Source organism: Aspergillus pseudoviridinutans (assembly GCF_018340605.1).
Source record: "Aspergillus pseudoviridinutans IFM 55266 DNA, scaffold_10, whole genome shotgun sequence".
Lineage (NCBI taxonomy): Eukaryota > Fungi > Ascomycota > Eurotiomycetes > Eurotiales > Aspergillaceae > Aspergillus > Aspergillus pseudoviridinutans.
Window position 1 is genome coordinate 144,157 of NW_025091290.1, and position 14,902 is coordinate 159,058.

The 14,902-nt window shown below is 49.4% G+C and overlaps 5 protein-coding genes across 5 annotated transcripts; 3 read left to right on the forward strand and 2 right to left on the reverse strand.

Annotated features, from left to right (window-relative positions):
* Nucleotides 1-651: 651 nt before the first annotated feature.
* On the forward strand, nucleotides 652-1,780 carry Asppvi_001812 (putative extracellular guanyl-specific ribonuclease; the record flags this gene model as incomplete). Its single annotated transcript, XM_043307345.1, has 3 exons — nucleotides 652-958; nucleotides 1,006-1,617; nucleotides 1,668-1,780. 3 exons carry the CDS (start codon nucleotides 652-654, stop codon nucleotides 1,778-1,780), a joined length of 1,032 nt encoding a protein of 343 aa, XP_043163280.1.
* Nucleotides 1,781-4,271: 2,491 nt separating this feature from the next.
* Nucleotides 4,272-4,748, forward strand: Asppvi_001813 (uncharacterized protein; the record flags this gene model as incomplete). Its single annotated transcript, XM_043307346.1, has 1 exon — nucleotides 4,272-4,748. One exon carries the CDS (start codon nucleotides 4,272-4,274, stop codon nucleotides 4,746-4,748), a length of 477 nt encoding a protein of 158 aa, XP_043163281.1.
* A 1,387-nt stretch (nucleotides 4,749-6,135) lies between these two features.
* Asppvi_001814 (uncharacterized protein) lies at nucleotides 6,136-7,768 on the reverse strand (the record flags this gene model as incomplete). Its single annotated transcript, XM_043307347.1, has 4 exons — nucleotides 6,136-6,460; nucleotides 6,770-6,845; nucleotides 6,940-7,265; nucleotides 7,317-7,768. 4 exons carry the CDS (start codon nucleotides 7,766-7,768, stop codon nucleotides 6,136-6,138), a joined length of 1,179 nt encoding a protein of 392 aa, XP_043163282.1.
* Nucleotides 7,769-8,038: 270 nt separating this feature from the next.
* On the forward strand, nucleotides 8,039-11,344 carry Asppvi_001815 (VIT and vWA domain-containing protein; the record flags this gene model as incomplete). Its single annotated transcript, XM_043307348.1, has 1 exon — nucleotides 8,039-11,344. One exon carries the CDS (start codon nucleotides 8,039-8,041, stop codon nucleotides 11,342-11,344), a length of 3,306 nt encoding a protein of 1,101 aa, XP_043163283.1.
* Nucleotides 11,345-12,309: 965 nt separating this feature from the next.
* On the reverse strand, nucleotides 12,310-13,980 carry Asppvi_001816 (MFS transporter; the record flags this gene model as incomplete). Its single annotated transcript, XM_043307349.1, has 1 exon — nucleotides 12,310-13,980. The coding sequence occupies one exon, from the start codon at nucleotides 13,978-13,980 to the stop codon at nucleotides 12,310-12,312; it is 1,671 nt and encodes a 556-aa protein (XP_043163284.1).
* Between the last annotated feature and the right edge of the window lie 922 nt (nucleotides 13,981-14,902).

The window sequence follows — 14,902 nt, forward strand, 5'->3', positions numbered from 1 at the left end:
GTAGGTATTCTCGAATAGACTGAAAGTATAGTTTGATGGAGGAATCTGAAACGTAGAAACTTTTACTGACTGATTGATAAAAGAAGGACGAGGCACAATTGAGATCTGCAGAAGCGGATGAGGCTGTACAGAGATGGTGGGCTGTGCGGAATGGTGCGACACCAACACTCGCACAGCCTGTCTTGGCTGCGGGGGCCGCACTAGCTTGTAGTGCTTACTCCCGGCCCCCACTCTTGGCCGCAAGGGGCTAAGGTATCAAGCATTCTTAGCATCGTTACCAAGGCCAGAATTGATCTGCTGGGGCTGTTTCGAATATCAACGCCATAATGTATACGCAGAACAAAGCATACACAGGAGGATCATCCGGGGCCAAATCCTGGAGTGCAGCTCAGCCTTGAACATTGAGGACACCTCACTCAGCCTGACGATCATGAACGTTCTATCAGTGTTCCGAGTTTAGAATCATGTTGGAGAAGTTGAATTGGCTTGCTATGGATTCGAAAGATATAAAGCCCTCAAGACATCACCGCATCTCTCATCATCATCATCATCATCATCATCATCAGCAGCAGCAGCAGCATCAAAGCAATCCATTCCAGCTCGGAAGCCTCGCCTTTTCTAAACCATTGTCCAAAGCACCAGCCTCTCAAAATGTTGTTCGACATGAAATTCGTCGTCCTCTACGGACTGATGGCCCTGGCTCATGCCTCTCCCGTCCCCGAGTTCAGCAAGCGCGCCGCCAAACTCGGCGACTTCCAGTGCCCTGACGGCACCACCCTGTCTGAACATGATGTCCGCGAGGCCCTGCACGAGTGCCGCAGACTCAACGACGGCTCCATCGGCAAGTACCCGGCCTACTTTGGCAACAAGAGCAACAACCAAAAAGTATTCGGCAATATTCCCGATGGCACCGATCTGCGGGAATTCCCCATCGTCGTGGGTGGAGTGTACACTGGCGGTAAGCATCTCAAACAGCAAAACACTGACATAAGCTGACGAGTGCAGGCGAACCTGGCGCGTACCGCGTGGTCACAGACTACAAAGACAACCGCGGCGACTTTCGGGGTGTGATGCAGCATACCGGGGCAACTGTCGGGGGCGCATACACGGCCTGCACGCGCGTCACCAACACCAAGCGCGAGCCTGGCAAAGACAAGCATGACAAGGACAAGGGCGACAAGAAGGGTGGCAGTGACAAGCGCAGCGTCCAAGAGACAGAGAACGAGATTGACGACCTGATCAAGCGTGAGCCTGGAAAGGACAAGGATGACAAGAACAAGCACGACAAGGGCAAGGACGGCAACAATGATAACGCCGAGAAGCGCAGCGTCCAGGAGACCGAGACAGAGATCACCGAGGAATCCACCGGCCACACTGTCAGCGACTTAACCACCCGCGGCAAGAAGAAGAAGATCGGTAGTGCTACCTGCACTGACGGCGTCACGCTCTCTCAGGACGATGTTGCCAATGCTTTCAAGGAGTGCAAGAAGTGGAATGACTACGGTGTCGGCGGTTACCCTCACAAGTTTGGCAACAAGAGCGGTAACAGCGACGTCTTTGAGGGTGTCACCAAGGACCTGCGCGAGTATCCTATCATTCAGGGTGGAACTTGGACTGGTAGGTCATCAAGACTATGGTTATTGGATCAAGACTGACCATTGGAACAGGCGGCGAACCCGGCAAGTACCGTGTTGTCACCGACTACAACGACAACTTTGTTGGAGTGATGATTGAGAATGCTGGTGCTTCTTTCTCCCGCTGCACTATCAACATTGATTAGACTGGATGGTTGTTTTTGGGATCTGATTAAGAGGTACATATTAGGAGCTGAATTAGTTTTTTCTCTTTCTTCCATGTTTGGTGTTCTGTTAGAGGTCTTGTTCTTCCGCTTCTTGCTAGTTGAATGGAATTATATCTCCAATATTTGGTCCATATTCCTTCTGATGTTCTTAACCACGAACGGAGTGATACTCTGTACAATAGAAGCTCGTATACCTTTGGCTTCGGCCCGATCCGCGGAGGAACCGCGCCTTTAATCCAGAAGAGATATGGATGACATAATGATGGCCTTACCAGTCTAGGATTAGCGTCGGCCCACCGCCTTCATGATGACCCACTGGCTCGTCCTTTGTTTCTGCCCTTCCACTTGCTCCTTTCCAGCTGGATTAGTTTACCTGTGGATGTTCCCGCTTTCTCCCAGCAGACTAGTATGTTCCCAAGATGGCAAGGCTCCCTCTTCTAAAGCGGGATATTTCCCTGGAAGAAGCCCTCGAACACGACGACAATGTTCTCCACATGTTGGACTATCCGCAGAAGCTGAGGGAGTTCAAGGCACATCTTATTTCTCTCAAGTGGATATCGAAGCGACTGTGGCCTTTCATCTCCAAGCAAACTGTTGCCAGGTTGCTGTTGAAGATAATTGGATGATGGGCAACTATAATATATGCATTCCGGTCTGCGTCAATCCCCCACCTGAGAACCATGTTCTGATTCGATTTCCCTTGCCTTTCGGGTGCTCAAGTGAGGAGTCAGATCTTTGCAAACGTCACTAAATTTATTGATAAGTAACACTTTAAATAAACAATGCTGCAGTACGGACTCTATCTATGACAGTCTGGAACCATAGAAGCTCATTGTCTAGCACAGGACAGGAATAAAATGTTACCAAGTCGGTGTAAGCCAGACAGCTTCCCTACCTTGTAAATGAACCAAAGGAAACATCTTTGAAATAATTTCTAAACATGGTTCCAGTCAGAAGAAATGTTGGATGTGGGCAGGAATGTGGAGTTACCTAGTTTCAGCCGCACAGACATCACTCTCTGCTGCGTACAACCAGAATAGCAGAATGCAATTAGTTGCAGAGCTTTAGGAGTATTTTTTGCGTCAATAGCGCATTTCTTAGATAATAAGTGCTGTATAGTGCATGTAGTGCATGCATGCATGTTCAGATTCGTGGTACAAGGCTAATCTCAACCAGAGAATATGCTGTCGCATTACAGATTTTGGGATGATGATAATATACTGCCATCCTTCCGACCCCGCAGGGGTTGTATACACCATCGTAGCGTTCCAGTGTCAAGCCACAATAAGTAAGGCTCCCTGTACCTGGTTCTGCAAAAGACAGGTTCTCCATCGTCAAGTCATGAGACCCACAGTAAGCTTCAGGAAAGGGGGTATTTAGTAGTAGAGTGGAATGAAGCTATATTCAAGGGAGGGTGAAAGCATCAAGTGGACGGCTATTCAAGTCCCCATGGCTCTCATCCTAAACTCGGGTGCTTTAGAAAACCAACATTCTACGTGGGATGGGTCTGTCCTGTGATAAATGAACATTGTACTCATACAGAATTAGGAGAATGCCATAGCACCCATAGATAAGTCTTCAGAAGCTCCATCCAGCCTATATCTGATTAAGAGTATTTTTCTATGGAACACGCAGTCAGGAAAGTAAGATGAGCCATCTGTGCTGGCTATTAGGTAGTGTTCATAGCGAGCATAGTTCGTTAGCTTCATTTGAGCTATTATCGAGTGATTTACTGCACCATAGAATCAAAGTTCAAGGACTGGATTCTCTAAAGTCGAAAGTCGGGAATATTTCCCTGATTTTCGCTTGTGTGTTGCTATCAGCCCCGATACCCAGCTAGCAATCTATATGGCAGCACTGCATCATAGCTTATTACTTGAAGTGCACTGATTCAAGTTCTCCAATTTGATATGGGAACTGAAAACCAGGCATTTGACGAAAGATTTGGCATCGTTGCCGAAAATAGCCGAGTTCGTCATACTCTAGCTCAGTGTCCCTAGTCAGAGGAATGGGAGCACGGCTTACTACCTCCTTGCTGTGGTCAGGTGTCAACATTCTGGATTCTGGATCTATGACCATGTCATATCGATTTGTCAACCTATCATTCCGGACGCTCCTTACTTGATGCGGCTGAAAAAGAATAGCCAGAATTAGCACTCTCCTATAAAGCTTGACTATGAGAGTGATGATCATCATTCTATAATTGCTGCTCTGTCTGCTGGTGTAACCAAACATCTACGGTAGCGAGCAACTCTGGAATGTAAATATCTCACGTGGCATTCATGAAGATGTAAGCAATGTAAGCTGTATATGTGTACCAAAGGAGGAGGTGCATCCATATTACACTGAAGACATAAATAAAAGCCAGGTCCTCTTCTGGTTCTGTCGGCACTGCAAATCAACTATCATTTGAACTCTCTAGAGACAACCTCTGCCTTAATAACAAAATCCCTAAAGCCCTTGAATAACAATGAAGCTCACTCTTTACTTCATCGCCCTCGGCTTCGCAGGCGTTGCCCAGTCTACCTCTATCACTGGCTCCAGCTCCCTGTTCCCAGGCACTGCCAACACTGCAAGTGCAGCCTGGCTAACCCATTTCGATCAATTTCGCGAGCAACATGAGCCCTTGAATCCTGCTCAATCCGCCGTCATCGATAAGGCCACCGAGCTTGCGAAGCAAGGACAAAACTTAGACCCCAATGCCATGGACACTTTGAAGGACGATGCTATCTCCGCCTTCGGATTCAAAGACGCGAAGTCTCTTCTTACCACCCTGGACAATAAGCCATTGCAGGCTCGGGATAATAATGAGCAGTGTGGGTGCGCCACTCAGTCTGACTGGTGTGATTCTGGTTACCATTGTGTGTTCGGAGGCTGTACCCAGACCGGCTCGGGCTGTGGAACTCTCGATGGATATCCATGTGACGGGCTGTGTCGTCTTGCCTAGGTGAGTCTTTAGATACTTGACATCATAGACTTGTTTGGTTGCGTGTTTCTAAGTATATTATTATTGCAGAGTTTGCACGCCCCTGCAGTAAGCGGAGAACCTGGTATTAGGTTCCATAATCGATACAGCGCAGGTATTGGGAAGTCTATTGTTTGATCAATACGTCTGATACTTTCCATTGTACTTTGGTTGTTACTGCTTCTTCGTTAAAGTACTTCTAAGTACACGCAAAGAGGATCTTTAGGAATAGTAGCTGGTAGCAGAGGAATATCTTTCAGTTATCCAATAAGTTGTGGGCAGTTATTGCTCGAAGTACGCGTTAGACCCGGCGCTGCTATATTCCCTGTGCTACTGGCCTGCTATTCATTGCGTCTAAATAGTATGCACAGGGACTAGGAAAAAAGTCCAGCTATGATAGATCATCCATCACTCTGTTGGTTGGACTAGTGATGGACTCTATTACAATAGAAACCGAAATCTCACCATGCTAGATGCTGTAGCTCTAGAGGCTACAGTACATTATTTGACCAGACGGTTTGAGGCACGCATAAACCAGGCTTCCCTAATAGGCAGGCATGTTATTGAATACAGCGTATGGAACACGACCCTATCCCTCTAACTCATTGTATCGACGCCCTTGCATTAATGGGTACGTAATCCCATGATCTCCTGCATCTTAATCAGCACACAAGTTATAAACACGCAGTTAGAGGTAATACCTCTCGCTACCGACTGCAACATCAGTATAAGTAGCTGCTGCGCTAGACCTTTGTCAGTATAGGATGGACCACTGCCAGGTAGCCAGCGTACCATGTCCATCTGCGCATGTCAGGGCTGATCTGCTTCCCTGTTGATATATATGCGCCACATCCAAGTTGCTTTCTGCGACCCAAACCGGACCATCGCAAGGGATGTATATCTGCTCTAACCCGGAAAATTGCTGCAATGCTTCCGATGACACTGCATTAAACAATCAGCAGGAAAGCGGGTTTCACGGGAGGATATACATCAGACATTCAATACTGAGACAAATGGATCTTGATGCATTCGAAATAAGTATGCGATACTCTTTTGCTTCCATATTGACAACAAGCATAAGGAGGGCATCTGTTATGTGATAGTCGTATGCCATCAAAGTGCCAAGGTTTCTGCAGTAGTCAGTTCTCACCGCAGTGTTCGAGTTGAACAGTCATATGGAACCTACAGCTCGAACACAATCCTCTCATTTCGTAGCATCTGCTGGACCTTGATGAGGAGTATTCCTTCTTGCAGATGCCTCAGCTGCTGAATTAGATGGTTTGAAGCTAGGCACGTTAGCAAAAGCCAAATAAGCGGGGGCCCTTTTTACAGTTCATGTCCGTCAGCTCTATCTCCACATCTACACCTTTCACCATGTTTTCTTGCCCAGACTTTGTTCTGGAAAGACAGTCCGCTTCGGATATATGGACGACCAACTCGGATTCTCCATTAGTAATATTCGTCTGACTGCCCACTGGGAAAGGTTAGCTCTGTTGCCCGCTAGATCGCAGAGCTGCCGGAGCCCACCAGTGATGGTAAATTCAAATGCTTCGTCCTCTGTCGAGTCAACGGGGAGCGTATCTAAGCGAGCAACCAATATAGCATCTGCCGTTTCATTGAAAACCCACGCCCCATCGCCAGTCAAATTCCGGTGGTGGACTAGCTGGACTGATTCGATAGGGCCAGTCGAGTAACTGTGTCGGTGGGTTGTCAACTTCACATTTTCAATCTTACTGTATAGTCGACTCGCATCGCTTTAACTGAATGTTAGAAAGAAAGACCTAGTAAGGTTCAGTATCGGCATACCAGAGCATATTCAGAACTGAAACCACAGGGAGCCCTGTATATGGGTTGATGGATGGGGACACCATTAATGAGGCAGTTCCTCGATGGAATGCTTGTCTAGCCATCCTGATTGCGAGATCGGATATGATACCATCGAATATAGCGAGCTCTTCTTATGTTAGCGGCCTGTTCCAAATGAGATAAGGACGCTCACATACTTGATGGGGTTATACTCCGGATTATAAGACAGGTAAGGCGGGATGTTCTGCCAGAGGACAGCCATATTTTCCATGACTGCGAAAGTCCATTTAAACGCGCAATCAAGGTCATTGGGGATACTGACAGTGCTATTAGAGCTCATAGATTTACGATAAGGGATTAGACTCACTGTAATATTCCATCAGCTCTTCATCGTGAATGTCCCCGTATCTAGTGCGTCGAAGCTGACAACTGCACTTGAAGACTGGCTGTTCTGGAATTTGGAGCCAGTCCGGATTAAAAGACGCATTGTCGCATAGAGCAGCAGTGTCAAATGGTTCAGAGTCTGCCAGGTGCAGTGAGAAAGACAGCTCCAGTGGTCGCTCTTGTGGTTTCGAGGAAGGCTCATAGGGACTCATCCTTTGGCTTTTCAAATTGCTGATGAACCAGGTATAGATCTCTCCCAGCATTCCGTGAACGTCCTCTACCCGCTGGCCCATGTTTTGATTGATTTCGCTATTAAGAACGGTTTAGCAACCATATCAGGTATCAATAGAGGGATGTCACCTGTTTAGTACTGCGATTGTAAGGTTGAGGCTGTTGATGTGGACTCCGAGATTCTGCTGCAGCCTCGTCAGATCACCTCCTTCCCTTGTCCACCGCACCTTCTTCCAGTTCTTCCGAATTTCGTCTCGCCATCGCTTTTTCTCTACTCTACCTGATCCGTCATTCTCAATAATCATGTACTTCTTTACGAGATCCTCGAGGTGTTCCAGAGTGAAGCGGCAGTTCTGTAGGATCGGCGCGATACTGCTAACTGAGCCCCCATCTTCCTCACCTAGGGACTCCCTCGACAGTGATTTCAGTGATTCTAGTGCATGGGTGAGCGAGCTGAGCTGATTCTGCACTTCCTGGAACTCCGCAGGTGCCGACTTCCTGCCGGATGTGAACGCCTGCAAGATATCCCAGGCKAGCTTTGACAGCATTAATACATCGCCGATCGATATTTGAAACGCCATGTCGATTGATCGCTAGGTATTGAGGGAGCAGAGGAGGCATGCAAAGAGAATGTAGCACAAATGCAGCAGTCTATGGTGAGTGAATTATTGAAATCCTTTGCGTGATCTTCACCACCCGTCCGAATACGAGGCTGTGCAAGGCTGACCGGCCAAGAATCGGGCAAAGGTGGGATGAACGGCGAGATGACTTGGTATAAGTAGGCGCAGCCTCCTCCCGTCGATCATCATCTTCCCCCGCTTCTCTGTTCTCCAGATTTGAGCTCGACCGCCATGGATGTGCTTGATCGGCTCCAGTCTGGTCTCTTCTTCCAACCCAATGTCGATGACTTGACCCCGACCATTTGCCAGCCTTACATTTTGCCCAACAAAGCCCAACCCTCGATCTATTACCATAATTATGTCTCGCCCAGCACCCCAGCTGCCTCTCTCGCTTCAATAAACGGTTCTACTCACGAAGTCCCACTCCCATTGCTGAGCGTCTCGGCCGACGTGGACGTCCATGGCAGACTTTGCACTACGAAGGTGACGCAGCAATTCAGCAACGCTTCCTCGTCGACCTCACAAAATGTGAAATATGTCTTTCCCATTTACGATGGATCGGTTGTTACATCCTTTCGGTGCTGGATCGGCCACGACAAACTTCTCGAAGGAGCTGTGAAAGCCAAAGAAGCGGCAAGGGCAGATTTTCAACATGCTATCTCCCAACGCAAGGTCGCAGTGTTGGTTGAAGAAATGGCGCCAGAAGTTTTCGAGACGAGCGTGGGAAATATCCCTGCACAAACCACAGTCAAGATTGAGATCACGTACGCCAACCTCCTGAAGGTGGATAAGAGCACTGGTGGACTGGTTCTCACGATCCCGACATCGATCGCACCGCGGTACGGGGACGCGCCTGCAGGCTACAGTGGAAATCAATCCCTTCTCACGGAGGGGCTACGAATCAACGTTCAAGCATCGATGCAGGCGGCCATCCGCAAGATGGAGTCGCGATCACACCCCATCTCGGTCGAGATGGGGGCGGTTTCCCACAAAAGTTTCAAGAATTTCGCAGCGAGTGCATTTTCGGACATGCTCGATTACTGCAAAGGACGTGCGACATTATCGGACAGAAAGGCCGAGCTTCATAAGGATTTTGTCTTACACATCTTGTGCAGCTCTCGTGAATCTTCGCAGTCACAGGCTATTGCTGCGTCGCCGCCTGGCCAACCCGGCCTGTCCACAATTGCGGTCACCGTGCACCCCGGCGATCTTTTTTGCCAAAAGGTTAATATGGAGGATTTTGTCGGCGAAATTATCTTCATGGCGGATAGATCAGGGTCGATGAAGTCAAAGATCCCCTCTCTTATCAATGTGATGAATATTTTCCTACGGAGTCTCCCTGAAGCATGCTCGTTCAACATCGCCTCCTTTGGTTCCCGCGTCACATGGTTATGGCCTTCCTCGATGAGATACAGCCAAGAGAACCTGGATGTCGCCTCGATGCACGTCGATTCATTCCAAGCAAACTACGGTGGTACCGAAATTTATGGCGCGCTGCACAGTGTTCTGGATCACTACAATAAGCGGAATGACGTACCAACCAGTGTCATCTTGTTGACTGACGGTGAGGTCTGGAATGTGGACAACGTGATACAGCTAGTGCGCAGAACGGCCTCAAACGGTTATTCGAATATCAGATTCTTTTCTTTGGGAATTGGAGATCAAGTTTCTCATCGCCTGGTGGAGGGCATCGGGCAGCAGGGGGGCGGCTATGCAGAGATCGTGCCAGAGTCCTCGATGGGTTCCTGGCAGGAAAGAGTGATACAAATGTTGAAGGCAGCATTGACACCATCTCGCCTTCAGTGCAATGTGGATCTTGGCAATGACTTTGCCATGAAGACATCTGAGCGGCAGATTGCCGGATATACAGTGCAATACCCTGAGTTGGTTCAGGCCCCACACCATATCCCTGTTCTGAGTACCTTTTCGCATTTCTCTCTCTACTACATGCTGGAGAGGGAATTGGACTCGCTGCCTAGAATGATTGATATTACTGCAACAACTGAAAAAGGAGAGAAGCTCACAGCGCAGCTGCCAATTCAAACCGTAGCTGAACAACCAGCCATTCACCATCTTGCAGCGAAAGCATTGATGAACGACTATGAAACCGGACAAAGCTGGATGCATTCACTTAACCCGACCCTCAAGTCCACCAATCCGACAGGATTCGAAAAGGTTCTGGAGCAGGAAGCACAGCAGGTTGGGCAGACGTGGTCCATACCTAGCAAGTGGACGAGTTATGTGGCTATTGATCGTAGCACGGCCCAGCAACACGCGATATCGGTCCATAAAGCGGACGCTATCGAACTCTCCCAATTGACCCGGCCACGACATACTTCTACCTCTACGCCACTACGTATTTCTCACAGGAAAAGCGGTTCTGTTAGGCCTCGTGACGTTACTCGTTCCAGCCAATCTGCTGGCTATGAAGCTCGCCGCGGACCCCTTTCCTCCTCGACGCAGGGCGGTCCTACCAGCTTCGCGGAACCTGCTCGAAATAATTCCTCCTCCTTTGATAGGCAGAACGCACATACGCGCCTTCTTTCGCTGCCTCCACCACCGCCACGGTCGATACCCTTATCACTGCTGGGTTTGGATGACTCTTTCGATATCCCCATTAGCAGTGTTTATACCCCGGGTGCTAACACGTTCGGGGCGGGGGTCGGGATTCCGGGATATGACTACCATAAGCAGCAAAGTCAAACCCAGGATGAGCGGTACGACGAATCCCGATCGTCTCCAGCTCTGCAGGTTGAGAGGCTACGGCCAATTGAAAGATCAGCAAGCGTACCCAAAATTAGGACCCCGTCCGTCTTAACCCAACCGAGGAGCAGGGACGATGAAGCAGCTGCGACCTTCAATGATCTCGACGAGGACAAAGACACGAAGTTGCACTATGCGTATCCGATATCAGATGAGGATAGCGCAGGGGCTATTGCCGATGCACCTCAAGCATGTCTGCGCCGAGCTAAACGTGCTGGCAAACGCCGCAAACCCAGCTCAGATGTAAACGAGACCCACGACGATATCCCTCATTCGCCAAGTGATTCGCCAAATGACACCTCCTCGAGTGACAGCTGTAGAGCGCGCTCTCTGGATAGGGAACTTCGCGATCACGACCCCCCAAGACTGTCAGATCTCTCTCACCTGGAAACGATCCTCCGCCTGCAACAAGCGGACGGCAAATTCAACATTGTCAGCCGTCCCTGTAGAAGCGCCCTGAAACAGAAATACAAGAGCAAAGCGCTTGAAAATTTCCTCGACTCCAGCTTCAATGGAAAGTCACCGGCCACGAGGAGGCGTCTTAGTGAACTGGCCGTCAATATTCGTCTTGTCGTTTATATTAATCATGAGTATGCTGGTTCAAAGGCTCTCTTTGAGCTCCAGGTAGCAAAGGCACGGCGATGGATCAAGCGGACGATTACAGAACTGTTGAAGGAGAGAGGTGATTCGGAGGAAACACTAGGGACACCACCGGAGGAATTGGCAGAGTCTGTGCTCGAGGAGATGGAGCAACTAGTTTTGCAGCAGACTTGAAAGAAGTCGAGATGATAAGGCTTAATGGAATACACCAGGTTCCCCATCCTGCTAAGCATTTCGCAGGAGTGAGGGGACTCGCATGATTGTGGTTGCACTGTCGACGACGTTATACATATGGCTCTTATGAAAGAACTTGGGATCTATAACGTACTCTGCAATTGCCTTCAAAACCGTTGGTGGCTTGATTAGAGTTTCTGTTCTTTGAAACCTGCGGCCCACCAGGGCCTTGCCCATCACCACATCACCTGGTCGGATATCGTGCTCGAAGCTGGGAACCCTCCACCAATACCTCCTACCACTGCATACCGGGTGGATGGAAACGTGGTGTGAATTTGTGTGACAGACACAGCGGCCGAGTCTGTTCCATGAATTCCAAGAGGTAGACAAATGATCAGGATATTGTGACCTTGCATCTCTCCGAAGGTGTGCCCTGTTTCCATCGGATGGAGCCTTTGAGAGAAAAGGGTGCTGAGTATCCAGCATAAGTACCTCCGCTGTTTTCTCTTGAGGTCACGGCGCATATCATGCCACGGTGTGGTCGTCATGGGAGCGAGTTGTAGTGGACATGATGGATACGGGGCTGATTGCAGTGTCGTTAGCTGCTGGTCAGGGATATGATTACTTCAGTCTACTGCCGTCAGAGGTTTTATGTCCATAAGGCTGAGAACGGAGTTCTAAATGTGTGTGGAAAATCATTCACATAGTTGCAACTTATCTGCCGCAACGTGCAGGTCTGTGTAGACATCGATCGCTATTTGGGCGCATTGCTTGCTATCAATAGCATCATGTCTCTTAGCGCCATGCCATGCTGCTACGCCCCATGTTCGACAAGGCTGAGCTGATGCCCGAAAAGGGAGGATACTTCCGGCTCATGCTGAGGATCATCTCTGTTGCTACATCGCAACTGATATATGCCATTATGACCTATCTATCTTACACTATATTACATCTTCATACCGTGATCAATACTTCTCAAACTTAGCCCGTATCCTCGCTCCATACACATAGAACCCATACGGAATAAACACCATCCCCACCCCCAGAAACGCCAGCAGCCACGACGCCCACTGCAGGCCGAGCGTATGATACATCTGGGTTGTGAACAGCGGAAAGGCCGCGCCGCCTCCGGATCGCAAGAACACCTTAGCGGCGAGCGCCGAGGCCGCGAACTTATGGTACGAATCGATGATGTAGTTGTTAACCGCGTAGTAGCAGAGCACCATGCCAAAGCCGAACGCGATACCGGAGGATGCCGGCCCAACCCAGATAATGTGTTTGTATGAGGTAGCACCGAGAATGAACAATGCGATCGGAATGAACGGGGCGCCAATAAGCGCAGCGATGAGTCGGTCTTCGGGCGTGGGGGGGCGAGACTGGCAGACACGCCGAAACTGCTTCTCCATGAGGGGTGTTACGAGGAGCGCGAACCCGGTGCCGATCAGAATGGGGATGAACATCAGGCCGATCTGTCCGTCGTTGAAGCCGTACAATTCACCGAAGATGACGGGGAAGGCGAAGAAGAAGCCGTAGAGCATGGCGTAGATGAGCACGACGTACATGCACATCAGGTCGAGGACGGGCTCGGTAAGGATCATCGTGATGGGACGGACGAGGTTTGTGCGCACGATATCCTTGAAGCGCAACTTGACCTTTTCCTGCTCGGTGATGATGTTGGGATTGCCTGTTTCCTTGCGGAGCTTCTTTGCGCGCCGTTTCAGGATGACGGGGGCGTAGGTTTCTGGCACTAGGCCGACGATGATCATGACGACACCGGCAAAGGCCATGTTGGTCCAGAAGAAGAGGTCCAGTCGGTGCGAGCCGACGTTAATCCAGCCGCAAACGATGGGGCCCACGACGGGACCGCCGTACGGCGCTGCGGCGAAGAAGGCAATGGCCATGCCGCGCTCTTCGATATTCCAGATATCCGCAATGGTACCGCCAGCCAGCGACAGACCGGAACTGGAGAAGACACCGCTGAGAAAGCGACAGGCCAGCAATCCACCGATGTTGGGAGAAAGTGCGCACGGTATTTGGAATATCGTGTACAGTGCTAGCGAGATGATATACACAGGACGACGGCCGATGATCTCCGACAGTGGACTCCAGAGTAACGGGCCAACCGCAAACCCACAGACCATGATCGAAACGGTCAGCGTAGCCACTTCGAGCGAAACATGATACTTGTTCTCAATCAGGCCCAATCCACCGGTGACGAATGCCGACCCGTAAGCGACGCACACGACGAGTACCGAGACGACGATGGTGACGTACCAGCGGTATAACGGGTTCCAGTTGTGCGGATTATCCGGGTCATTAATCGTAAACGTGACAAAATCCACGGGTTCGCCTCCCTTTTCCACATCCGCCGGCGAGATCTGCCGGCCCCTGCTGGTCGTCGGACGGATTGATTCAAGAGTCCGTGCTGGGACCAACCCCGTTTGAGTCTCGATGTTGTATTCCTCGGGGAAGATGGGGTCGGTAGGACGTCCGACTTCGGGATAATTAATCCCAATCTCAGGGGCGGTTGGGCTGAGTCCAACTTCATGGAGAGTCTCTAAAGTCTCTGTTGGTGCCAATTCAAGATTGTTAGTGTTGCGCCGTGCTCGAGATGTCTCCGGAGGCAAGGTCGACATGGTGGAAGTTAGCCTGCGAGAGGCTGTGAAATGTCTACAGTTGTAGCAGTGATATAAGGCTGTATTAACACTAGAGTTAATAGGACCTCTGGTATATATATACAAACTTCAAGCAATTGCCCCTCTGTCATCATCCCGTTCACTGGCCGACATAATCCCGAATGCCGAGTTTCAGCCATCCCATACAAGTCAAGTTTTCTGCGTTAAATTGCAGCTTCTACACGGGTTCCTCGGCATCTGATTGGCATAGTACTGTCTGACGTATACGGAGTATTTGAGTTGGATCTCTCCCGCGTAATGGTGAAGTGTCCAGACGTCATCATCCGGTCAAGCACTTGCCGCTTCGCTTAGTATTTACTAAACTGCGCGTCTACCAAACATACTCTTCGCCTGTTTACCCATTGTAGGTGATGATGTGTTTATAACTTTCTTAATCTGCGGTATTGACATAGATCAACTGAAAGTCTTACAGCACAGAAGTCGAAAAAAAAGGATCAATTATGTCATACGGAGAAAACTCGGTACCGAGAGATGACCGAACTAAACTCCGTAGCGAAGCTTCAATGGATTTTGAGAGATAATAACATCCTCGTGCCGATTCCGATAATTGGACCTCAAAAATTATCGCATAGTTACCTTTCTGGGCATCAATTTCCATTTTTTAATACCCCTTACTGGCCTTACACCCCTTACACGCCTTGTCGATCTCCCTCCGTCCATAGTTCGAGGGATGAATTATCACCATCCCAAAATTCACAGAACTCCAGACAACCCTGACAGATTATCAGGCTGAGTAAAATGATCCTTAACACAATGTGCCAAAGCTATCTACTTAGGCCATATTAGGGCTTACAGTTAGAAACCGTGGATGATAGGAACTGCTGCTAATCCATAAGCGTGGCCAATATTCTGACCTTATAGT